The following is a 27,215-nucleotide window of genomic DNA, read 5'->3' as shown; positions in this document are numbered from 1 at the left end:
TGCTGTCACTACTCTCTATGTCCTCTCAGTCCAATCTATGCCCTCTCGTTCCACTCTATATGCTCTCAGTCCACTCGATGTCCTCTCAGTCCACTCTCTGTCCTCTCAGTCCACTCTGTATCTTCTCAGTCCACTCTATGTGCTTTCAGTGCAGTCTCTGTGCTGTCACTACACCTTCTGTCCTATCAAGTCACTCTCTGTTTTCTGAGTCCACACTGTATGTCTTCTGAGTCCACTCTATGTGCTCTCAGTCCAAGCTCTGTCCTGTTACTACATTCTCCGTGTTACCAGTCCAGGCTCTGTCCTCTGTGTCCATTTTCTCTCTTCAAAGTGCACGCTATGTCCTCTCAGTCCACTCTCCGTCTTGTCAGGCCATTCCCTGTCCTTTCATTGGATCTTTATAAATTATAATTTCGCGATAATTTGCAATTCTCTCATACATGTTCAAAGGGATTACTTCTATACGGGAATCGAACTCGGGTATTAATGTGTTAGGTCAACACTTCCTTTGCCGCACGGGTTTCCTGAATTAGAGGCATCTTATGATTGCGACTCTGGTGATCTGTCTGTAAACTACGTCCACGATTTCATAGTTACAACTTATTGGCTTTTCAAATACATAATAGCACCTTACTCTCATCGCTAAATAGTGTAGTGTTGGCTGCTATGCATACATGCATAATTTTGAATTACGTAGTAGCCTTGCGCTCGTCCGCCATGATACTTGGCAACATATTGCTGACAGCCACGTCGAGACTCGATCATGCGTCCCGCAAAAGGGAGGGCGCGCGTGGAAGGAACGAGGCCAGCGCTGGTGAACACTGCGAGAAGACTGACATAAGGGGAACGTCTACATACCGAGAGGGCAAGGTGAGGTGCACTGCGGCGCGAGGCAAAGGGGGACGCAAAGCTGCTGGTGCTTCGCTGTGCGAGGTGAAGGGGGGAAGAAACCTCCCGAACAAAATCGTCCAGGAAGAAGCAGCGAGAAGTAGAAATTTCGAGCATCGTACTTTCTCGAAACTATGATTTAGTGATAAATAGGAGACGCGAAGAAGGAGTGAACCAGTTCAGTTTTTGGTCAGCAAGCCAGTCAGTCCTGTGTAGCAGTGAAGCCAGCTTCGAGACCGGAATTCGACTTGAGTGTGTCCGCAACTGTGGGAGCGTCCTGGCCAGTGCGGCGTATCCGGAGCCTTTGGTTCGATTGCAGTGGACCGCAGTTGGGGGACCTGAGTTCGAAGTTCAGTGGACTGACTCTTGCAAGTCCTGGGTTCGATATTCTGTGAACTTGAGTGACTAAGCTAGAAGAACTAGCCAAGGCAAACGAACTGAGAACTGACAGTTTTGTGTTGTAAATAGTGCTTTGTGAACATTAGTGGAGATTAGCAGTACATTGTTCTCAATAATCCAAGTGAATTGTCATTGTCGTCTGTGGAGTGCAATAACGAATACTGTATTGCTGTGTGGAGTGGAAATCCCATCCTTGACGGGAGTGTTTAAATTAAATTATAGAAAGTGATTATTGTTGTCACAAATAAGTTACATTCTTGTTTGAATTAAAAGTTACAATATATTTGGATTTTATCGAAAAGTGGAATCGAGAATGCTTTCCAATAAATTAAAGAAAACAGCTGATTAAATAATACACAACACTTCACATGGATATAAATGATTTATTTATTTGTGAAACTAGTAGATGCATTCCTTCTTTATTCGCGTTGATTTGATTATAGCATTAATTCTCTGTAAACAGCTGACATCGTGATCTGTGGCTGACATGTTGACGCCAACAGTAATCTTGGCAAGTTATTGTTCAGTGTAGCCAACACATGAGAAGCCATGAGCATCTAGTGCAAACATTAGTTTAAACGGGTGGGCTGCCAGATATTTATGGAGAAAATGGAAGCATATTTAAACTGAATGGTAAAGTTGAACGGGTTTAATTTATCCCAAGTTTAACTAACTTTGGAGAAAACGGCCCTAAACGATGGAATATAACTGCCGCCATTTCTTATGTTGAGTCTGAGCTATTGTGAAATGTACCTGCTAAAACGGTTTAAGTACATGTTACTGTTAGTGCACTAGCTTTATCTATGGTGTGGTAGCTCCTTTACTTGTCTGTGTCTTGCGCATGTGCAGTGTCCCATCATTGGAGTTAGAAAAACTTCTTGCGGGACACTAAGTGCAGTTTCTCCAATTATACATTTTTAACATTCGCATAAAAATTATATGAACTACATGAGAAAAAAAATACACGCCTCATCTAGGAAAAATAAATCTTCCTCCTATGTTAATAACCTTCAATATTTCTAGGACTTGGTATGAAAGATAGCATTTATGTTGATGTCTCAACCCAGAATCACAGAGAGTGTATACTCGTTTTAAGTCTCTTTCTAAGTTTCACTATGTTTACCTGGCTGTTGACAATCCACTTGACTTCCGCATTAAGCTAAGACGGAAAACGCTACTGAAACCAAATCCGAAAAATAATTTTTTGGCCTCCAGCATAACTCTACTAATTTATTGCCAGAATCTAGGGGTGAACGTTTTATTCGTCCATCTGATTAGCTGATATTTCTCCACTTTATCGTAATTAAATGGAAATTCGGTAAATAGTTCAATCATTTTTGTGCGTTCAATATAAAAATTGGACAGTGAAAATTTAAAATGGCTAAATCATATTAGAAAAATGGCTAGGAATGCCAATAGTATCAGAGGCGGCTTTAGAGGCAGTGCCATCATGCCATGGCACTACCAGAACACAAGAGGAAAAAGGAGAATTCATATTTTCCGCGCAAAACCGAAGAGAAACAAGTTACTCTTGTACTTGCAAACTCTACCGCCAATCAGTGGCGTATACTGGTTAAAGGGTTTGGGCTACCGCTGACCCTATTATTACACAAAATATATCTAACAATTACTTTAATTTTAATTACTATGGTAAAACTAATAATACAAAATTATTACATTATGTTATATTATAAACTTTTTCTTTTGTAATTACCTTGGGCTACCACCGGTAGCCCCAGTAGCCCGCAAAATACGCCCTGTCGCCAATATTATCATTGCCGCTGACCACGTTGTAACCAATGTTTGCAGCATGGATCTGAGCCAGGCACTATGTCCCATAAGAAATATAATGGGATGCGCGCGCAATTTTCGTCTTGTCCCGTCCATTTCAGCATCCAAAAATGTGCCAGGCACAGAATACCGCTTTCGTTTTTAAATGTGTGCGTAGCTGTATACTAACCCATTTTCTATTTTACTCCCTTACATTGCACTCTCGTCTGTTTTCCCGCTTTGTCGGAATAAGTTTCTTAGAGGGAAGGATGCAAAAATAAGGTAATAAAATCCTTGCCGGTTTCTTAAAATACTTTGTTTAAGAATGCTTTTATTTCAGTATATTTCTAACTTTAGTGCGAAACTGTAAACCTGTGAAGTGTCATCGTGTTATGTAAGTTGTGAAGAAATCAAGTCAGTTATCACTTTATTAAAATTTCTGCTTTCAATATTAACATATTATGAAAACTAAATTCCTGTTAAATAATTTACTTACACGGCATTTAAATATTCACCAAAAACAGCAAAATGCTAAAGTTAACATATCTGGCAAATTCAACTTGGATGTTTATTGTAAAAAAACAACTGGTTTTGTGGATGAGATATGGAGAAGTGTTCTTCTGTTTCCCGTGTATTCTCTTCCGAGGGAACGTAACTAGTCAAAAGGGGTCTTACAGGTTTACTGCACTTAGGACTAAGGGATAAACTAAAACACAAAAGTCAAAGGTTCGTATGAATAACGTCTTCCGTTTGTCTGGGATGGTTAAAGAGAATATTGAAATTCAGTTAAACTTGCATTACAGACTCACGATTGCAAAACACAACGAGCAAGTTGAAGAAAACAGATATGTCCTAAATTTAATAATAAATTGTGTAAAATTTTAAGCAGCAGTAAATTTAATATTAATAAGGTACGATAAATCCGACGACTTAGAATACAGGGGCTTGTTTCGTGAATTAATTCACTTCAGTTCTGAGTTAGATAAAGACTTAAAAGTTAAAAGAGCACTTAACCAAGTCAACAGCATTTAAGGGTACTTCTAAAATCATTCAAAACGAGTTGCTTGACTGCATGTTGAAAGTGTACCATGTAGAAATAAAAAAGAACTAATGATTGTAGACTATGTTTCTATCATTGTTTACCATATGACTGATGTTTCAACTCTTCCTACTATTACGTTACGAGCCACCGGCGTAGCTCTGTCGGCTAAGGCGTTTGCCTGCCGATTCGGAGTTGCTCTCTGGCGCAGGTTCGATTCCGGCTTGAGCTGATTACCTGGTTGGGTTTTTTCCGAGGTTTTCCCCATCTTAAAGGAAATTTCAGGTAAGCTATGGTGAATCCTCGACCTCATCTCGCCAAATATCATATCATTATCACCAATCCTATCGACGATAAATAACCTCGTAGTTGATAGAGCGTCGTTAAATAACCAAGTAAATAAATAAATTACGTTACATTATTGATGGAATATCTATTAACCGACAAATGTGTATTTTTCCTCAAATTTGTCTGGACTTTTTGTACAGCTGTATACATTTTGGTGAGTTTAATAATAATAATAATAATAATAATAATAATAATAATGATAACAATGTCATTGTTACTGTTTATTATTATCCTTATCTCTGGCACTAGGCATGTTTATGAACCGCTACTGGCATTTATGTTGATGTCTCAACCCAGAATAACAGAGAGTGTATATTCGTTTTATGTCTCTTTCTAAGTTTCACTATGTTTTCCTGGCTGTAGACAATCCACTTGACTTCCGCGTTAAGCTACGACGGAAAACGCTACTGAAACCAAATCAGAAAAAGAATTTTTGGCCTCCGGCATAACTCTACTAATTTATTGCCAGAATCTAGGGGTGAATGTGTTATTCGTCCATCTGATTAGCTGATATTTCGCCACTTTGTCGTAATTAAATAGAAATTCGGTAAACTAGTTCAATTATTTTTGTGCTTTCAATATAAAAATATTAAACTGTGAAAATTTAAAATGGCTAAATCATATTATAAAAATAGCTAGGAATGCCAATAGTAGCTTTTTTTTTGTGTGTGTGAAACTAATGGCTAACTGGCAATTTAAAAAGGCCAACTTTAGCCATAAAATGGCAAAATTCGCATCACAGTGAACAGACATCGTCGTCCTGATAAATCCCGTGTATCAAGAAGACTGTGAAATTACTTGATTTGATTCAAGAGGGCCCCTCTTAATTTGATTTTGAGTCTGTGTGAAACTGTACAGTTACCGGTATTTCAAGTATGGATGGGTTGAGCTTCAGTTGTGATAAGACGTATAGTTATCGCGTTTTCGAAGTTTAGATTCTATGCATTTCATGTTGGTTGTGCTGGTGTCAGTGTATGTGTCTTGTTGTACCGTATCTGTATCTCCGTTTGTTCAATGTAGTGATAGGAAATTCAGTTCAGTTGACAGATTTGTTCGCGGCGAACTAGGTCGATAGTGAGATTAGTTAAAAATTAGTTCGGTTTAGTTCATTTAGTTCTTTAGTTCGGTTTAGTTCATTTAGTTCTTGTGAGAAAAACTGACGCATATAATCATTTAGGCCAATTGGTTCATTTAATTCGCTTAGTTCGTTTGAGAAAAGCTGATGCAATTAATTAGATCAGATCTTTACTAGCCGATAGAGTTACAAGTATTCATGGCGTCATCAGTACATAAGAAAAATGACATAACATACAATATAATACAAATTAAGTTTTCAATTCTGAATAAGCTTAAGAAATTAATACTAAATGACATGCAAAAAAAAAAAATTCTTAAGGGGAGAGGATGGTATTTTTTTGGTGAAAAATGAGTAAATTAAAAAAAAAATTCTTTAAAATGCTCTGTGATATGTTTGAAATGCATAGCATAATATCACAGTCTAGTATATACAGTCTCGGAGCTCAATACGTAGTAAATATGCAAACATTAGATAGTTGCTCACCACTAGGATCGCTAATATCGCCTCATTACGGGCAATGCAAAATAGTACCGTCACAGTCTATTGTTTTTTTCTTTAATATACTCTTTGATATATGTGTGGAATACATTGCATAACGTTTCGTTGGTATTTCTGCCCTCATCGGATGTTGAGACGCCATTTTTAAACTTCCTGTGCTATGGATTTTTAAATCACTCGCCCCCTTTTATTGGTTTATGGTAACTTCATTTTTCTGCCACATTGCCAGACAAAAATGGATATAATTTCTGAACTATTAAAGATACATGCATGAAATTTAGAACACACATTCTTTAGGCTATTAGGAAACTTTTCTCTGTAACAGAATTTTGTTAATTGATTTCATTTTAAAACTACGTCCGTTTGTTTGCAAGAAAGGAATTTAGAAAAGTGTTATTAAATTTTAATTGTTTATTTTACAAACGTAGGGACTAATATCAAACTTCTGTTACAGTTTGTAGAGCATGCTTTCGCACGTGCATTACAAAAAACAGGATGAATCTACCTTTAAAATAGTTTAGATAGGCCTATATCGATTTTAGTAAAATCCTACATTGGGTATATTTTTTAAAAATCTGGGCCCCCAAATAATATTTTTTTTTTTTTTCAAAATATTTATTTTTGGTTGAGTTTCTACAGGTATGAGCTCTCTACATACAAAAAATTAATATTTTACACCAAATAGGAAAAAAGTTAAAAAAAAACACCGTCCTCTCCCCTTAAATATGAGCCGTTCAGAGCAGGAGCAGTGTAAGTCAAAATTGGATAATGAGGTTTAAAGTAAAACTTCTGTAAAATACAGCACAAAGTAGCAATTAATATGTCGTTCTTGCTATGCACTGACCACTAATAGTTTAAATAAAGTGAATATTATTTGCTGCTTAGTGCTGTATTTTACAGAATGTTTGCTTCAACCCTCATTACCCATTCTTGATGTACACTACTTCTGCTCTGAATGGCTCATATATATGATAAGCTCGATCTTCAGTCTCCACTGTTCAATCCAGTCTCTCTTCTTTCTTTAATTTTCTCTGTCTTGTCTTCAACTCTGGGTGACCTGGAACATAAAATCAAGGGCAGTATCAAGAAGAAAACGTTAACTGCCAAAATTTTAAATTTAATATTCATTTTTTGCAAAATGGCATGTGTTAATAAAATGTTTTTACCGCTTTTTTTTATATTTTTTTTATGTTAAGTTCTTTGATCTTTTTGTGGAAGTTTATTTTATAAATTGCTGCCTCTATGTGATATTCTGTTAATACTTCTGGTAAACCTGTGGTAATTCAAATGTATCTTTTGGGATGTTCTGGTGTTATACTCATGATAGATTGAATTTGTTTTAAAGGAATCTCTGTTTTGATGAATAAAGCACTATATATATATATATATATATATATACATACGCAGAGTAGGCCTACAGGTAAGATTTTTAATTCTCTGAAAATGTTTATACTTTCAGTCCGAATAAGAACTTATGTCACTTTTGGTGAAGATCCCCAAGTAATAATGCCATATGATAATATTGAATGAACATATCCAAAATAAATGAAAATAAATATCAAAAGTCCTTCAATGACTGTCTATTTTTTAAAACCTAATGGCCAAACTCAAAGGAACTTTAAGGCTAGATGTTCAGAACATAAAGCAGAATTCCGTCATAATCGTAACAGATCTAAATTCGGATCCCATTTGATTGAGGATAATCGTGAACTTCAAAGAATGTCTGACGCTGTACAGATTTTAAAACCTATCAATAACGGAAACATTAATTTAGTTGCAGAAGAATTTTACATAGCCAAATCGCTTAATAATAGCATTTCGTTACTTAATGAACAATTACCCAATTCTAATAACCCTTTATTCAAATTGGCCAATGGGAACTCTTCTCGCTGCAACATGTACCCCCCCTCCACTTGCGTCATGACGTGTTTCTTTTATACTGTATGTCATTGCACCAGTCACCACCACGTAACTGGCCAGACAACATCGCCTCTTCCTACTACTTCAAATATCTCGTAAGTGGTTTATCGTTACATTATCTTTTTGATCCGCATAGGTTCCTTTATTAAAACTTTTCTTATTGATTTTTGCAGATTTCACTACGCGCTGCCTTTTCATACGTCATGATGACTGATGCAAATAATATGTTTAATTTTTTACTCTTTTAACTGTCTTTGTTACATTTTATAAGCTACACATATGTTTTGCAGTCTTTTATCTCAAGGCATACTTTTTATGATTTTAATGTCTAGACCTTATAGAGGTTTGAATTATTACAAATATTCTCCTGTTTTCAATCATTTTTTACTTTGCCTTTTTGCACTGTTATTTTAATATTGTAATTCTCTCACATCGTGTACCTTATTATATTTCATTATGTTACTCTTCCATCTATGTCTTTATGTGGAAAGCTTAATAATGTGCAAGCCAGACCTGAAGATGCTATCTTAATAGCGAAAGCACTAGTCGCATGTGTTTTATGTAAGTAACCTAATGTAATCTTTTGTATTATGCATTAGGTTTTAAAAAATAGACAGTTATTGAAGGACCTTTGATATTTATTTTCATTTACTTGTTAACTTGTCGGACCAACATGCCTTTCAAATATCCAAAATAGACTGATATTAAGTTTCATGGGTGATATCTTCGCAAGGACTCGAAAAGCATAACAAGCAACTCAGCTTCTCAGATGTTGTATATGTTTTTGTCATGTTAGACTGGAATCTATCCATATACCTAAAACTTCAGTGCATTCTACTTCCTTAATTATGGTATTATTAACTACTATGTGAATCTGATCAGATGAAAAATTTGTAATTGTGGTTTATTTAATGACGCTCACAACTGCAAAGGTTATATCAGCATCGCCGATGTGCTGGAATTTTGTCCCGCAAGAATTGTTTTACATTCCAGTAAATCTACTGACATAAGCCTGTAGCATTTAAACACACTTAAATGCCATCGATCTCAGCTGGGATCGAACTCGAGCATAGAAGACCAGCGCTATACCAATTATGCTACCGGGAGCGATGATCAGATGAATGAATTCAAATACTATTATAGTCACAATCATGCCATGGTATGAAAGAAACATTTCACAACCTCGAGCGGGATTCCTGAGACTTCCTGTACTCCGGTCAGGTGCTCTACCACAGAGCTATCGAGTTCGTCTCACGCCAAAGGCTGTGACTATAATAGTATTTGAATTCATTAATATGTCACCTCAACGGACGTATATACGTCATCCAACATCGTAAGATGAAGATTAGATCAGATGAATATTGATTAAATGATTTAGCATGCATTCCATGAGTAAATGAACCTGTGGGTAAAATTTTTTGAAACTGAAAAATTACTGTTATAAACAACTTCAGTTCCTTAATAAAGTATTAAAATATCATAAACAGTAAAAAATATATTTTTTAGATTTGTATTTTTCGCCATCATCTTAATGCAGATTCTCTTTGTTTACACCAAGTAAATTTTTTATTGCTGGTTTACCCATGATTATTTCAAGATTCCTAAGGAATCACCTGACTGGAGCCCTTAATTATTGAAGGACAGTGTTTTCATAAGATAATATCTAAACAAATCTCAAAACACGCACGCATTTCTTAGATACTCTAAATTAGATTATTGTTTGGCTGTCAGCTGTCATGTCGTCACTAAAAATCATGCATTAGTTTTGTTTATGAGCATTATTTTGAAGATAGTAAAATAATATTTCCGATTCATTGTATCACTAACAGAGACTATCTAATGCTGCTTTTCGTATTTTAATTGACATTGTTTAAATTCTGAAAAACAATTACTGATGCGACATGTTTATTTGTGATGAACATGACACTACATACAGCAAGCTCAGGATCACTGAAGAAACAAAACAAATAATCTATGATTTTTATCTGAGAAACATCAGTGTTCAGTCAGCAAGCATACAAGTCCATAAAGAATCATGTAAAAGGGAAACGTAACTAAGAAAAGTCTTATTTTAATCAACTTCGTCCAAATTTTGTGCTGCATGTTTCACAATGTATGTTTGTAACAGTATCATCCTAATTTGCCTGTGCAAAGAAAGAAATCAAAGGGATCTCAGTTATTTTTATCAATAAAGAATCAATATTGGAAAATCAAGAAATAGGCCTAGGCCTATTCTCTGAGCAGTTGTCCACCATGTCAGATGTACCAAAGATACAATCTAGCCATTTCTAATCACATATATTGCATACTAACTTCCTAATTAATTTAATTCTAACTCCTAATTTAAAAATTGTTTAGCCTACACACACTAAAATATCATAACATTTGCTGTTACTCTCCACTACAGGTTAATCAGCAGGCCTATTGGATATTTATTTCACCAATGCAAGGTGTGCAAGAAAAATCGCACAATTGTACTAATCATGTATTGTGACTGCAGTTTGCATAAGTAAAAGTCATAACACTTCAACATCAATATATTTTTAAAAAAGAGGGAAAAGTTAGGCCCACTTACAAATGATTAAATTATGAAGTCAGGGAAATTGAACTGGAACTTAATAATAATAGTAGTAATAATAATAATAATAATAATAATAATAATAATAATAGTAATACATCAAAAGGGTAGACTACAGTGTTCATGTAAAATGTATTAAGTTTCTTTCATTATTTTCGTTGTATGAATTGAACAACAGGAAGGTAGTACCTTAGTTTATAATATGTGATATCTTTTAATATTAAGAATGACAGTCATTCATTTTAATATAATTGAGACGTAGAAATTTTGAAATTATTTATGTTGACCATAAAATATTGTATGAAGGATTTAATAAACAATGGTGAGTCCTTTAAATGTCCCAAATATCAATTTCATTCCACGGGAACTACTTTAGACCCGTATTTCAAGCACTATCCACCAGCTTGTATAATCTTGTAAGCAACGATTTGTAGTCAATTATTGCATTTGACAATTGCGATTACCATAATTCAAATATAATTTACATACAAATTGCAATGAACTCTTCTGTATTACATGTATATTTCTATTCAAGTTAACAGCCCATAAACTGCAAAAAGATCATTTTCTTACACTGTCCTTTCAGTTGTAATGGATGTTATCAAGATGGAACCCGAGGTCGAGCCTTTGGCAGTACGGTCCTGTGATGATGCAGTTGCAGAACTGGCAAATCCTTCACCAGATGTAAGATCATTTTTTCGCACTTCTTTCCTGTAATATTAATAATTACTATTTGAATCCAGAAACTTACACTGCTGCATTATTTAGTACAGTAGTTACAAATTTTACTCGCTTAATATCGGAAATGTATTTTAGTTATTTATGTTACAAGACTGTTATCCATGTGAGCATATTGAGTAGTTATAACAGTCGTGTATTGTAAAATATTTTACGGTATTTTGAATTGTATATCTTAAGAGAAAATGAATTAATAATTGAATTTTGCATGTTGTTCGAACTGAACTTGAGAATTTATATTTGTTCCCCCCCCCCCACATACAAACCCTACTTTACGTAAATATAGTAGGGTTAGAGTTTTCAATCAAATAGAGATAATATAATATAAATACTTTTTTTACATTTTTCTCCTGTTGGTCTTGTGAATAAGATAAATATAAACTTAATTTTACGATAGTTACAACAAACTACAACGAACATGAGAATTATTGAGATTATTTATTATTAGAATTATTATTATTGAGAGTTTGTAGCAGGGGATGAAACTGAGAGAGGAGTTCCTGGTAGCAAGACTGTGCAGCCCCTTGTTTTGTTGCCTGATCACCAGAAGCGCTAAACATTTCAATGGAATTTTCTGATTGGATGCTAGTGGGAAACACCGTTGTATACGAGATATATCTCGTAGGCAACAGAAAGCCATACAGAACAACAAAATAGCCTCCATATTTCTTTTGAGACGAGATTCTGATGACTATTTTATTAGTCGTTTGTATGTTTATGTTATTTAATTAAGAAAATAAGTGAACATTTCACCAGAACAATTAATATTTTATTTATACTTTTTCTGTTGAGATTTTTACTTATGATCTTAATTAAATAAGATAAACAGACAAAAATAATAACATTCATCTTTAACAATCTTTATAATTTGATCAACAAAACCACCAATATCTTGCTCAAATTTTCAAATGTTAAGCTTCACAGCCAGACCACCAGGAGCACACCATTTGTTCTCTGCTTCCCTGTCGTAACATTCGCCCTGCACCTCTATTATTTTGTTGTTCTGTGGTTTGATTACATTTAGAAATCTTCTCACTATTCGTGAGCTGCCACAAGGGACAAAGAGTACTTAACCTTATAAATGTTTACAAGTTCAGTGAACCATTAATAAAGTAACAATAGAGAAACTTCTTAATCAGTTACTATGATAGGGAAGACGTCATAATCAGTTACTATGATAGGAAAATAAAACAAAAGTGTTTACTACAAATGGTTTTAACTGAGATTAATTTCTAAAAATGGATTACATTGAAATTCCTAATGAAATATCGGTAGAAGTAGAACAAGCAAGCCAAAGAGCTATACTAGGAAAATCGCGATGTCGATATTCTAAGGAGCTGTCACTATTTAATGAATGACGAAAAAAGAAGTGGGTGAGTGAGATGTTAAATGAAACGGTTGTGTAGCTCATTAAGTGTAAAATAAAAGGTGCTAGCCAGTTAAGTTGTTCTTTACTTACATAGAAGCACATCTGTTAAAAAATCTTTAAGAGTCAAAATACTATAAACAGTAAATATTGAGTTTCCCACCAAACTATATACAGACAGAAAAAGCAAACCCAACCTGGCTACTGAGGCATTATGTAGATCTTAACAACCTAGATTATTTCCTGACATCGCCAGGTAGGCCATAGGTCGCCAGTGGTGAGCTACCTAAACCTTATATTAATTACTGACTTGTTATGCAAATTAAACCAAAAGGTGCATATGTTCCTTGTCAAGCTACATGCTGTATTTTTACATAGTAAATTACTCTGGTCTGATGTGGTTGTGCTTAAAACAGTGAGTCGCATTCTGGAAGTTTCATATTATATCAGTAAAAAATACCAAAATTCCAATTTGCCGCTGCCCCTATATGGAAGTGCACCCCTTCCTCTTATTTGTTTACCAGTTGGACGATATATCAGTGCCTGCTGTGGGATTCTGGAAGTTGACATTCTATTTAAATGTTGTTTCCAATTCTTTCGGTAGTTCTGAATTTTGTTTACAGTATTGTAGGTTTTTAGTTTCTCTCTGATATTTTAATGTCTCTGTTTGTCTAATCTTGTGATCCAAGCAATGATATTATTGATCATGTCATAATGGATCCTAAATCAAGTTTTGTCCTTTGAAGAGTAGGCTATATTAAAAATTACTGCACTAATGAGCAGTAGGGCAGTTCCATCGAATGGCCATGTAGCACTGTGGCCATCCAAAATCTGATAATGGTAAAAAAAAGTTTTCTGAGTATTTACTTGTAACGAAAGTAACCAAAAAATGTGCTAATTTAAGCACCTGACAACGAAAGTAAAGAATTGTAACTGATTTAAAAGATTCAGATGATCTTGGGTGAGGAAATTGCGCATATTGTTCTGCTTCATTTGTTTAATCTTAGCAACACTGCTTGAGCTGCGTGGATCGATACTCAGGGATTGTGTATTCGAGTTTAGAATGCCAGTACAGAAGTTGGCTGCATGTAGTGCATATATTTTAAGCTCATGCAATTGAGTACACTGACAAATTTAAAATACTTGTCTTGTGTCTTTCAGTTGTGAGTAATGTGATAGATTTGCTGATATTTATAACAAGTTAATTTTTTTGGTTTTGATTTCTTCTTTGTAAATAAGGAATTAGTTATTTGTGGACTGACACTATTAAATTGTTTTATTAATACATTCAATTATGTCTCGCATATCTTTACTCACACCTCGTCTATAACGAGCGACAAGACTTGTGTCAATTACATGTATATCCCTTCATGCGTATACTATAAAGGAAATTTTTGTCTAGTGTGTATTCTACTACATAAGCACAGGATAGAGAACATAATAGTCCACAGAAAAAGAAATGATACCTGGCAGTTTAATGAAGCACTTGCAAGGTTAGGACCAGAGTGCGTTGTTGCAATTTGCAGCTTTCCCTCTCCCTTCCACTAGAGAGAGACAGTAGGTTGGCATTACAGTTAAGTTTGGAAGTAAGTGTTTACATTACGATGACAGCTGAACTAAAGATTTTTGTGGCAACATCGTCCTCATATGCCTTGTGACATTGGAAAATCGAGTGGCAAATTCATTTTCTATTTGTTGTCCATAACAAGCAGTGGATAGAAAGAAGATAACAAATAAACTTTATGGAACTGTCAGAAGTATGTTCTTTCCTTGTGACAGCTTTGATTCCCTGCTGTAAGATAGCATCAGATTAATAATTACAAGTAGAGATATATAATATGTCTACTGTAGACTGCTGTTTGCTCTAGCATAAAGTTGAACCCAACATTGCAGATTGAATCTTATGTTACTTGCTTCCTTCTTTGTGTTACTTATGTGGGAAAACAGTAGCAGCAAAGTATCAGCATAGAAAACCAGATTTAAAAGCTGCAACGAGTGAGCTGATCTTTTAATAAAAAGTACCGTAATTAACTAGAAATTTATTTTATCTGTGTATTCGACAGGAAGGAACATCATTGGGCAGCAAGGACTCCAGCTGTGACTTCAAATGGGAAGTCAAAATTGAAGAAACTTCATTTCCTGTGTTGAAGTGTGAACCAGAGGTGAGTGAGTTTATTAAACTGTTCCCTTACTATATATTTTACCAGTTTTGTGAAAAAAGAAATCATACTTTTTTTTTTATTTTCGTTCAGAAATCATTTCATATTACAGAGTCACTGTACATCACTAATTTTCTTACATACCAAAAATATCACTATAAAATAGACATAAATTCATACCTGAATTATTATCCCGAGTTATCTCGTGTACCTTGATTCCAGCTCTGGAAGTTGTCTCACATAGATTTTCTTCTAAACTATTTAGCAACTTATGTTTCTTTATGTATTAATCCATGCCCTATTTAGCCTACATTTGTACTTTTTAAGACCTCTGAGAAAAGTGCTCCCAAAATTGAGGAATTTAACATTACATGATATGGAAACTTTGACACTATTTTTCTGCACTTTCTTATTTTTGTGACATTGGTGCACTTTTCTCGGAGAGTATTATATCCAGAAGGCTGAAATTAATATACAATATCAATGTGGTGACATGTTACACAGTGAGTTAAAAAAATTAAGATTATTTCTATCTTCAGCAAAAACAAAAAATTATTTGTAGTAATTCTTAATGCAAAAAAATGTTATCAATGAAAATAATTTTTTTTTTTTTGCCAACCGCTTTTTGCCAATTTTAAATTTATTTAACCGGTTATATACATAAAGGTATGTTACATATGCCCTATTTTCTCTACATTTGTATCTTTTATAACTTCTGAGAAAAGTGCACCCAAAAGTGAGGAATTTAACATTGTAAGATATGGAAGTACACTCTCCCTTTAAAACATATTAAAAATATTCCTTCTTTACCTCTTGTAACTTCTGTAATGTAGTAGTACCATACTTCTCACTTTAGTATTCCTATCAAGACTAAAATACTGCCCCAAAACACAAAACATTTCCACCGATTGCAATTCCTTTTAGAAATAGAGACGAAATTTGTTAATATTCCGAACTGTCCAAAATATCTCCAGGCCCGTATGTCTCGAAGAAATTAATTAATACGGTGTGTTTAAAAAAAAAAAAAAAAAAAAAAGGTAACCAAAACTTTTGTCTGGTCTATACTCCACATGCCATCTGTACTGCACGCAGTCAATGATGTGTGTAAACATGTCAACACACTGATCTGGAGTTATGTTCAATATCACAGAGTCAGTGTTTGCCTTCAGGTCGTCAAGAGTATGTGGTACCAGATGAAAACACTGTTCCTTTAACATGCCCCACAGAAACACATCACTATTGTGAGGTCTGGGCTTCTCGGGGATGGAGAAAGACAGGTCCCCTGGAGACGACCCTATTTGGAAAGAGTTCCTGGAGGAATGGTAGATTACCATGGCCTATTATGGTGTGGCTCTGCTTTGCTGAAAGACCTGCTCAGAACCCAAATCTCAGAACTCACAAAAAGTCTGAAGCGGATAAGGACCTGCCGGTATGCAGCAGCATTGACAGTGATAGTCTCACCATTATCATTTTCAATTAAATATGGGCCGATGACACCATGACTTGAAATTACTGACCGTCAAGCTTCTCCCATCCAAGTAATCTGATGTTCTGCTTGTTAACATTGCAACTCAGGAGCACATGGCACTCATCTGACTACCATCACCAATTGTCAATGCTGTGTTCATCCTAGTAGAGGCAGGCCAGTGCACAGGCACAATACTGCAAGCAGGTGCGATAATCTGTGAGCCTTAATTCATGCAACACCTGGATCCGGTATCAAGTTACTTGCCCATGCGCCACACATCTAGGGGTTGGAATTGAAATTCCTTTGATATGCGCCGAAAACTCTTCTTCAGTAACTGCAGAACTTTCTTCATCACAGAACCTACATTCCCATTGCTTCTGGTGATGCAGGGTCTTCCTGAATGTCCTTCATTATGATTCATCACAGACCCTGTTTGCTGGAACATTTCTACCAAGAAAGGATAGTCTTCTTTGGTGGTGCAGGTCTCTGGAAATTGTTCTGGAAGGCGGTTGCAATGAATGTCAGGAAAGGCCCATCATTCCATCCTGTCCGGAAATAATGTTGCAAGCACCATGCACGTTCCAGGACAGCATACTGTGGCATGTCGGCTGTCACACTCATTCACTCACGCCCTCAACTCAACTCAACTCAACTCAACTCAACTCTGAAACATAAATAAATAAAAGCACAGACCATAAGTTACCTTATATTGTAAAAAAATATAATCTCAATTTCGATTACCTTTTTTTTTTTAAACATTCTGTATATCTCCTGAGAGAAGCAGCCATATAGTAGTAATATATTTTCGGTCCATGTCATGTGAAAGGGAACTAGATTTGTAAGAATTGTTTGTAGACAAAACTTAATAAAGTTGGTGAAATCTGAAAAAACGTGATCTGATGTACAGGCTGTTGTGGATCATTATGTTTAAAAATGTTGCTCTAAGAACTTTGGACTGTCGCCAAATGCAAGATGCCATATAATGTACAGTCTACTTTTTGAGAGTATTGCATTTACTCTTTGCAAGTTCCTCTCGTCCAACTTCTGCTTTAGGTGACTTTTGTAGGCTATGTGATCTTCTTCTACCATATTTTAAATAAGAATGATGTAGCATATATTTTTTTTTTCGAGAACATCAAATTCAGTTACTCAGAGCATACAGATATTGAGTACTTTGTAGCTAAATGAACACATTGTGGAAATAAAAATACCTTATGTTGAAACAATGAACATTGTATTTAAATCATTCAGAGCTCTTATATCTGCCTTCATCAGATTTTTCCTTTTTTTTTCCCCCAGGAGGAGACATTTGGCATGGTTAGAGTAAAGCAGGAGAACACTGTGGAGATAGTAACCATTGAATCTGAAGTGTTAACTCAAAGGTGAGTGTAGTGTGCATGTGTTTTGTTTGTGCTTCATTTTCTTGGTTAAAGTGAGAATGACCTAGGGAATTAATTATTATATGTTGCTATGACTCATAAAGAAAAAAATGTTTGTTCTCTTCTACAGTCATTGAGCCCTGCTATATAGATGGCTGTGATAGTGCTAGTGATGGAAGAGACATGTTTTACAACTGCAGAGTACATAATGCATGTTAGCGAATAAACTTTGATTGGGATTCAGCTGGTGGCTAATGTCTTATAAATACATTCTTACTTTCCCTTGTTCTGTCAGTTAAACCCTTCTTATTCTTGAGAAGATAATAAAATTGCAATTTAAATCGCGTAGTATGAGTATTATGTATGTTTCAGAGCACATATTTTTGTTAGAAGTGCGCTTGAGGAGCTTTTCACTGACTTTGAATTTGCACTGTGAGATAATTGTAGTACAGGATGAAGATTGCTTCCAAAACCTGCTAAACAACAATGTTTTCAAATTTGAGTTAAGCACACCATTTTGATCCCCATGGGTTCTAGATTTAATTCTTAATATTTATTTGTTTCAAAAACATACTTTTACCCATGAAAATAGTATTTAAAGTCAGAGTTTATTTCCAAAAGAGGCTAAAATGGGCGAGAACTCTTTTGTTTATTTCCAAAACATACTAAAATCTTATTTAACAGGAATAATGTTTTACTTGTGGAGACTAGTAGAATTTTCATGTCAAAATTCCCAAAAAGACCCAAATTAAGTCTGACTCAATTACAGAGAAGAGAAACAGAGAGAAACTACTTGTTGATTTCAATTTGTACAAGGCAAGGTCAAAAAGATTTTTCCAAGAGCCGTACCTATGACCAGAAGGTTCCTTGACACTGAATTTTGATCTGATGCAAAATCAATCTCTTCCAGAAACTCCAATTGGTCAAGCATACTGTTCTAGGCAAATCTGGTACTATATGTTTGCAGTCGTCATAAACAATGAAACAGATTCACTTAACCTTCAATCTGTACATTTCTAGAGGTGAGTTGAAAGCAAGTATGGACGAGGAAGCAAAGAAATTCTCTCTTGTCTTAACCATTTCCTCAACCATTATAAAAAAGTGGTAATTTGAAGAAGCTAAGTCTGTTCTGACTCTTGCACAGGGCAAAATAATAACTATGCCATGTTATTCATGCTGTATAAATTTTGCTTAACGAACAATATTGAGTATGAATGGTTCTCACCTATAAGAGGATACTCCTACATGCTGGCAGACAGGGCCTTTGGCATTCTAGAAAAGAAAATATATAAAAAGAGACTGTGACCCTGCCCACAAACTATGATGTTCTTATGTCTTCTGGTGGTACACTGCACATTGTTGAGCGGTGCGCGATTGTAACTTTTGTTCCTGGAGATATGACTTTCTCTATCCTTTAATCTGGATGTGAAGCATATACAGATTTCTTCCTCAGCATACTGTTTGGCTATACAGTCACCTACCCTTCATTTAGTGTAAATTTACCAGCAACTAGTAAGGCTGTGCTGCTTCTTAGTCTTCTGGCATCAATGCCAAAAAGAGCTCGAAAAGATTGGAACGTAATGGAATATGTACCCCTACTTGATATTTATCGCCACTGAGTTCAGTTTATCTCAGTTTTTGGGGTGGTATCATTTGGAAGATGACACAGACATCATTGATGTCAGAATTCTTTCTGCAATTTACTCTTGTTACAGACTAGTTTTCTGATCCTCTTCTTTTCGTTTTGACCTTCTGCTGCATCCTTGAATGTTCTCGAACTTCCACACTATCCACCTTGTTTTAAAAACAATTCGGAAATAATTTAAGCTGCAATAGCTGAGCACTTTATACTACCCTCGAACAATTGAAGAAAAAGGCTGAACACACTTCGTAGAGCTGAAAGTACAAGTTCAACAGGGATTTTTAATTATAAATATAGCTGGTATTAAAGTGTATGTGAAGAACAGTTGAGGATTCTTTCTTATTCGTGAAAATGAATGTTTGACAGTATAATACAACCAAGCTAGCTTGACTGTACACATTTTGCACTGAGCCCTCAATTGTTGCTCGATTTAGTTAGGATAAAAACGCGATTTACAACACACAATAACCGTGTTCATAATTAATACTCAAAGTAGAAATCCCCATTAAACTGATTTACGATTACGTTTTGAAACGATGCTTCTTATATGCCTAAACTATTCCATATTCACTAGATTGACTGACATCGTAAGTTGAAGCAGCGATTTCACATATTCTGTGTCATCACTTGAATAAGGATTTTTGTTATGTCACCAATTGAGTACCTCCGTGAAAAAAGGTTGGATGTAACATGTTGCCCAAGTGTTACATTCAAGCTAATTCCACGGAGGTACTCAGTTATCAGTTTTTTTGGAAGTATATTGAGCCCGGTAATTGAAGAGGAACAGTCTTACTAATAAACCGTGTATAGTTTTTATACGAGACTTATGCAGAGTTGAGACAGAAAACTTTACTAAGAAACCCTGCATAAGCGATGGATGTATAAACAGTCTGTAACTATACAATGGGAATTATTTGCAGTACTTATATACACGAAATCCCTTGTTTAAGCGTTGTATATAGCAAAAAAATGGCCGCCCCTCTAACAGCTGTTCGTATCGACTGTCATTTTATGATGATGGTTACATTGTAACCACAGAAGAACAAACCAAAGATCATAGAATTATTACAATAATATTGCTGTAGCTTGTACTCTTTGACCAAAATGTAGTGTAGTAATCGATTAGAGCCAGTTGTACGATCGATATTCAACACGCCACTCAAAAGTCCTCTACCAGATGCAATAGAGAACCTCTGATATTCTATTATCTTTCGTAACGAAGTAATGACGAAACTACGACGTAGCTGTGTAACAGTCATACTGTTATACACGATGTATGTAGTGATTATTAGTAAGGAATTTACACACGACGTATAAACGAGCTACTGACTATAAGTATAAGACAGTTAAACGTGTGATATAGAGTTTTTATTAGTAAGACCGTAAGATAATTAAGTATACCTGAAAAATGATGCTGCAATGTAATATGTTCGGCAATGATATCATTTTAGTGACTTTTGAGAACAGTATATTTTCCTTTTCATGAATGTTGGGTTTTTAAGTCTGGTGCTGTTCACCCAGTGTCCCACTCCGGGAGGAGCACTCACTAGGTGTAAATGCTTTGCCACAGAGCACTGCCCTTGGTTCGCCATAGAGGTGGTTGGTCTACAGCACCCCTATGGTGAAACACTGGTGGAATGCCAGTGGAGCAAAGGTTTTTTTCTTCCTTGTTGAGAAGGGCCCAAGTTTACATCACAACCTTATTATGGGATGATTAAAGAAGTCCTCAGGACCTCATTCCTCTAAGTATCGTAATTCGCTATTTTGTACCGTCTATAAAAGCCAGGTCCACACCTGTGGAGTAACGGTTAGCGCGTCTAGCCGCGAAACTAGGTGGCCCGGGTTCGATTCCCGGTCGGGGCAAGTTACCTGGTTGAGGTTTTTTCTGGGGTTTTCCCTCAACCCAATATGAGCAAATGCTGGGTAACTTTCGGTGTTGGACCCCGGACTCATTTCACCGGCATTATCACCTTCATCTCATTCAGACGCTAAATAACCTGAGCTGTTGATAAAGCGTCGTAAAATAACCTACTAAAACAAAAAATATAAAAGCGAGGTCCGAAAGAGCCAGACTCCTCTGCCCCCCCCCCCCCGGGACTTCTTTAGCTTCCTCTGATCAATGCATGTAATGGTACTACATCCCTGCAGAATCATGTTTAATTCATTCATTCATTTATTATCTTCCATAGATCTTACATGAGCAATAAAGCTTTAAGATGTGGAACAAGTCAAAATTTTACAATATTACAATTACAATTTTTACAATATTTTATCATTTTTACAGTTTTACAATGTAGTAATTTTCTACAATGATGAGGTGAGGTCCGAGGATTAGCCAAAAGATTGCCCGGCATTTGCCTTTTGGTTGGGGAAAACCTCGGAAAAACCCAACCAGGTAATCAAATCAAAGGGGCAAATGAAGTGATGCCGAGGACTTGCCATAGACCATATGGCTTCAGTCCCACGGCTGGGGAAAACTTCAGATGAAACCATTCATTGAGACCAAAGGGGGATCCAACCCAAGCCTGAACGCAGCTCCGGATCAGCTGCCCAGCGAATCTGCCGACTGAGCTACATCGATGGCTCTACTAAAAATATACAATACATAGCCAATCAGATTATTAAATTTACAAACGCAAACGATGATTCATCAGTTGACCTATATGTATAGTACAAAACAACTAAGTTAATTCAATTCAAGGCATAAACAATTCAATCAGTTGTGATATACAGAAATTGATAATACATATCATGCAAACTACTTCAAATTACAAACACAAACAATTTATCACTAGAGCTAGGTCTATACAGATTACTATTCAATTTAAGGCATATACAATTCATCGGCCAAAACTATACAAACATATTGTGACGTTTTATTACTAGACAACAATGTAACTTTTATTTAAAGCAACAATAATTCCTTTCTACAATTCACTTTAAACGCTCTCAACAATGGGATTTGCTCTCTGCACAGCAACACAGCGTTCGTTATTGCACTCCACAAACGACAATGACAATTTACTTGGACTATTACGAACAACAATGAACTGTTAATCTTAGCTAATATTTACAAAGCACTATTTACAAATCAGAACTGTCAGTTCTCAGTTCACAGTTCTTCTAGCTCAGTCACTCGAGTTCAAAGTATCTCGAACCACAGACCTTCAGAGACAGTCCACTGTACTCGAACTCAGGTCCCTCCAACTGCGGTCCACTGCACTCGAACTCCGGTCCCTCCAACTGCGGTCCACTGCACTCGAACTCAGGCCTTCGGATGCTGACACAGTTGCGGACGCACACTCGAGTCGAACTCCGGTACACAAGACTGGCTTGCTGGCTCTGGCTTACGCACTGAATGGCTGAATAAACTGAAAACTGCTCAAGTTCGCTCGAGTTTCTTCTTTTATAACCACAGCGACGTAGCCTGGAAAGTTCCACGCGTGTCCAGAGATAGCACTCCAGAGAACAATCCAGATCCCTCTCCTCTCTGCCAGCACCAGAGGCGCGCGCAAACTCCCTCGCCGCGTAGGCCCTTTCCCCTCTCTTCTCTCCGCCGCGCGCCGTCCCTCAGTGCTCCGTGGAGCTCGTGTCGACCCGCGCGCGATCTGCTCTCTTGCGGGACGCTGGTCGTGAGTTCGAATCTCACGTCGCTGTCACAATATAATACAATACAAAGTAAGCAGATTAATTCAATTTACAAGCATACTTTCATTAAGCTATACAAATTTGTACAATTAATATCAAGTAGATTAATTCAATTTATAATCATAAATAATTCATCAGTAGAGCTATACAGACTACTATACAATTTACAGCATATACAATTCTTCAATTGAGCTATACAGACTACCATTCAATTATACAGACTACCATTCAATGACCAGAAGATGACATTACTTTAGGTATCATGATTCACTATTTGGTGCCATCTATCTATTCAGCTACAGATTACGCATGTTCAACAAAATTTGCTCTCTGTTCTCTGTTTAGCAATATGGATATCCGATTTCCTAGCCGTTTGATTAACCATGCATGAAGATTCCAACACAAGCAGTTATTAATTAACGTTTTTCATCCTTTCTAGTACGTTCGTAGTATTCACAAGTGCAATTTTCAAGGCCTGCTTCACATATTTGAGTTTCAGAACAATCTCGTCTTCATGCGGGTCCTCTAATTGCTTCCCATTGTCTGTATTTAACTTTAAACTGCTGATCTGACTTCTTTTCGTTTGTGAAGTTTTTTTAGACAAGCGTTAACATCTGTGTTAGGATCTGTGTGCATACCAGTAGGCCCCTTTTACTCTTGTTGAGTTCCTGTTCTTATTGTCGTGTGTTATAGATAACTTGTGTTAACTGATCTTTAAATTTTAATTAATCTTTGTGATATTGGTGATTAAGGCGGAGATTAGTCATGGTATGTAAATTTCTAATCTGGCATTTGCCTTTCTGAGCCCTTGCTCGATAGGTCTGACTTCTGACATCAAAACTATCCAATATTCCTTAACCAGCTCTTCTATGCAAACTCCTCACATTTGCCATAGTTTAGCATTTTATTACAGTGCACATCTTTAGAGACGATGTTGATTGCCTTTGTTGTAGTGATGGTCGTAACGTTCACTGATGGAATCTTTTGATTACAGCTCTTCGAACATTGAGGGGAATGAAATGCCACCAGTGAAGTGGCCTAGATCTGATAACTGTGTCTTCTCAGAGAAGCCTGTCAGACAAAATTCACGTGAACCCAACGTTTACGATCAGTTCCTTGGAAGAAGGACGAATTTGGAGTCACAGGCAGACAGTCAAACGGAGAGTTCCTTTATGTGTAATATTTGTGGCAAGTTCTTACGGACTTCTCAGAGCCACAAAGTGCATTTGCGTATACATACCGGCGAAAAGAGATATAAATGTGATATATGTGGAAGATATTTTGCTCAAGTAGGTCATCTCCAGTGCCATATACGTACTCATACAGGCGAGAAGCCATTCAGATGCGATATGTGTGGGAAATGTTTTGTACAGTCTTGTGCACTGTCTGTGCATTCTCGTACACATTCAGGTGAGAGGCCGTTCAAATGCGATGTTTGTGAGAAACGTTTTCTCCACTCGGGTGATCTCACAGTACACTCGCGTACGCATTCTGGCGTGAAACCCTTCAAATGCGATGATTGTGGGAAATGTTTTGTAAAGTCTGGTGATCTCAGAGTTCATATGCGTACGCATTCTGGCGAGAAACTATTCAAATGCGATATTTGTGGGAAATGTTTTGTACAGGCGGTGACCCTGAAAGTTCATTTACGTTCTCATTCAGGCGAGAAACCATACAAGTGTGATGTTTGCGGGAAATGTTTTGTACAATCGTGTGATCTTAAAGTACATACACGTACGCATTCAGGCGAGAAGCCATACAAATGCAATGTTTGTGGGAAATGTTTCATTCAGTCGAGTGCTCGTAGAATGCATGCACGTACACATTCTGGCGAGAAACCATTTAAATGCAATGTCTGTGATAAGACGTTTTCGAGAAAAGGGCAGCTGATTAGCCACGTACGTGTGCACAGACGATAGATCGGTAGAGTAGGAAATTATTTCACAATTTTAAGACTTCTAGGCGAACAAAGATTGGAGTTTTCCTTAGAATTATATTAAAAATTATTCACTTTTGAGAACTTCTTAAGTGTTTCAGGCAGCATATAGGCTACCTGGTTACATTCACATTCTTATTACTTTTTATTCTTAATGGTAACCACATTTCACCCCATTATATCATACCGCAGTCTCATCTTTTTCTTTCACCACGTCCGTCTTTACGTATGCATTATTATTAATTGCATTTTATCATTTTAACTGTTCTTAGTGTCACGCAAATTTCCGGTTGTAAAAAAAACTTCCGTTTTTAAGGAGTGACAGGTGAAACTTGAGTCATTCTAGTACATTTTTTTTCTGAAATTCAAAACAAAATAAATACTAGAACGCCGATAAATACACATTTTCCTGCACTACAATGCAGAGGAGAAAATATTTATGCATCACTAAGGGAAATGTTTGTCTGGCTCTGTTTACTGTAGGTATTCATTTTTATGTTCATTAGTAAATAACTGCATTCATGCAGCTATTGACACGCTTCCCATACATACACTATTAACTTATAATCGTTGAAATATATGAGTATTTAAGTACTTACAATCAGAGGAACGAAACCAAAATAATTGTGTGACTTTTCAGACAATATTAGAGACTTCAATATATATATAGCAATTATTAATATATCTACTTAACCGTGAAGTGGATCGTCTGTTCATATTGAGCAAGACATGGAAACTGATTTTAGGTGTTCCTACTTAATTGTAATATCTCAATATTTTAACTGTTTTATGTGGTCTTAGGTCAACTGTAACGCCTTTTTCATTAAACTCTATAAATCATTGTCACTATAACACCATAGCTTTATACGCCATATTTATTCTAGTGCATCGTGGATAACACTATGCAGAAGACATAAGTAATTAATTTGTATTTTATTCTTCTTCTTCTTCCTCGTGTTTTAGGATAAATCCTGTATTTTCCAACTTTGCTGTCTTAATCCGATGTTGATGTCCCAAAAGTCGTGGGGTGTCCAACTTTCCTTTCATTGCGATTTTCGGGAGTCGGTCTTCCGTCATGCTTAATACATGGTCCTGTCATCCTTTTCTTCTGGTCTTGATCCATTTTGTCACGTCCTGCACTCCATATTTTTCCTAATCTCATCATCTGTCTGTCTGTCGTATAACGTAACACCAGCAATACTTCGTAATGTCCTCATTTCTCTTGTTGTCATCATTTTTGCAGATTTTTTTGTTCCTGCTCGAGTTTCAGTTGCATATGTTAATACTGGCCTTATACACGTTTTAACATATGCAACTGACTATGCTAAAGGCTGGCATTGGTCACAAGGAGTACCACTAATGTCGATAGGTAGTACTATTACACGCCAACTGACACAACATCGGCACCTCGGGTCCACACCTGTGGAGTAACGGTTAGCGCGTCTAGCCGCGAAACCAGGTGGCCTGGGTTCGATTCCCGGTCGGGGCAAGTTACCTGGTTGAGGTTTTTTCCGGGGTTTTCCCTCAACCCAATATGAGCAAATGCTGGGTAACTTTCGGTGTTGGACCCCGGACTCATTTCACTGGCATCACCTTCATCTCATTCAGACGCTAAATAACCTAAGATGTTGATAAAGCGTCGTAAAATAACCCACTAAAATAAAATAAAAAAAATCGTCAGCTCGGCCAGCAAATCCTACTCCCACTTCCAAGAAGGCTAAGGCCGCGTGGCCCCTGGGCAATGCAACTTCGGTTGTAGCAGATTGGAGAGGGTGAAGGCGAAATCTCGGCGCCTTAAAACTGGGACATTCGACTAAGGGAGCAGACCCCTACAGAAAAACACACTTAAGCGAGGTTAGCAACCTACTTAAGTGGAGATCAAGATTGCTCGAAGTACCAACGGTATTTTTATTGTCTGTATTAATAATATTATGTATTCATTTTATTTATCCAGAAAATATTTATAGTTCTATTTTCCATACATTTATATTGCATGACATGTCCATGGCGCATGAAGGGCCGAGGACGACCTGCCTACTGGGGCCTTTATTGCCTCTCGCCTGTCCACATGCGTCTGAGCAGAGTAAAATGATCATTTAACCAGTACAGTGGTAACGCCTGGTCAGCACAATTATAATTATTGCTCCAAATCGGATTTTGCTACCTATTATACCTCATAATATTCATCATGATGCTGAGTGAGTATCGCTTTCATACATTGGCCGAAATTTCATGACAAAATTCCTTCCCCAGGGGGATTCGAACTAGTGCACATTTTGTGAAAGGAGTTCTGGCTGGGTACCTTGGAGCAGAACAATACAGCACGTTATATCTTAATATAAATATATATGTTCTTCGAAT

At 36.5% G+C, this 27,215-nt stretch overlaps 1 protein-coding gene across 3 annotated transcripts; it reads left to right on the top strand.

Moving 5' to 3' along the window:
• The first annotated feature begins 5,178 nt into the window (after window positions 1-5,178).
• Window positions 5,179-24,938, top strand: LOC138710232 (zinc finger protein OZF-like). 3 transcript variants are annotated; one of them, XM_069840912.1, is made up of 6 exons: window positions 5,179-5,416; window positions 7,366-7,440; window positions 11,105-11,202; window positions 14,686-14,784; window positions 17,549-17,631; window positions 17,759-17,895. In XM_069840912.1, exons 2-6 carry the CDS (start codon window positions 7,380-7,382, stop codon window positions 17,763-17,765), a joined length of 348 nt encoding a protein of 115 aa, XP_069697013.1. In that variant the 5' UTR covers window positions 5,179-5,416; window positions 7,366-7,379; the 3' UTR covers window positions 17,766-17,895. The 3 variants fall into 3 exon arrangements, with proteins under 3 accessions (XP_069697013.1, XP_069697011.1, XP_069697012.1); XM_069840910.1 differs by lacking the exon at window positions 17,759-17,895 and adding an exon at window positions 23,913-24,938 and having other exon boundaries at window positions 5,208-5,416; XM_069840911.1 differs by lacking the exons at window positions 5,179-5,416; window positions 7,366-7,440; window positions 17,759-17,895 and adding an exon at window positions 23,913-24,938 and having other exon boundaries at window positions 7,464-11,202.
• The last annotated feature ends 2,277 nt before the right edge of the window (window positions 24,939-27,215 follow it).

This window comes from Periplaneta americana, chromosome 12, assembly GCF_040183065.1.
Source record: "Periplaneta americana isolate PAMFEO1 chromosome 12, P.americana_PAMFEO1_priV1, whole genome shotgun sequence".
Classification (NCBI taxonomy): Eukaryota; Metazoa; Arthropoda; class Insecta; order Blattodea; family Blattidae; genus Periplaneta; species Periplaneta americana.
The sequence above is the reverse complement of the archived record's forward strand: the minus strand, read 5'-3'. Positions and strand labels throughout refer to the sequence as shown.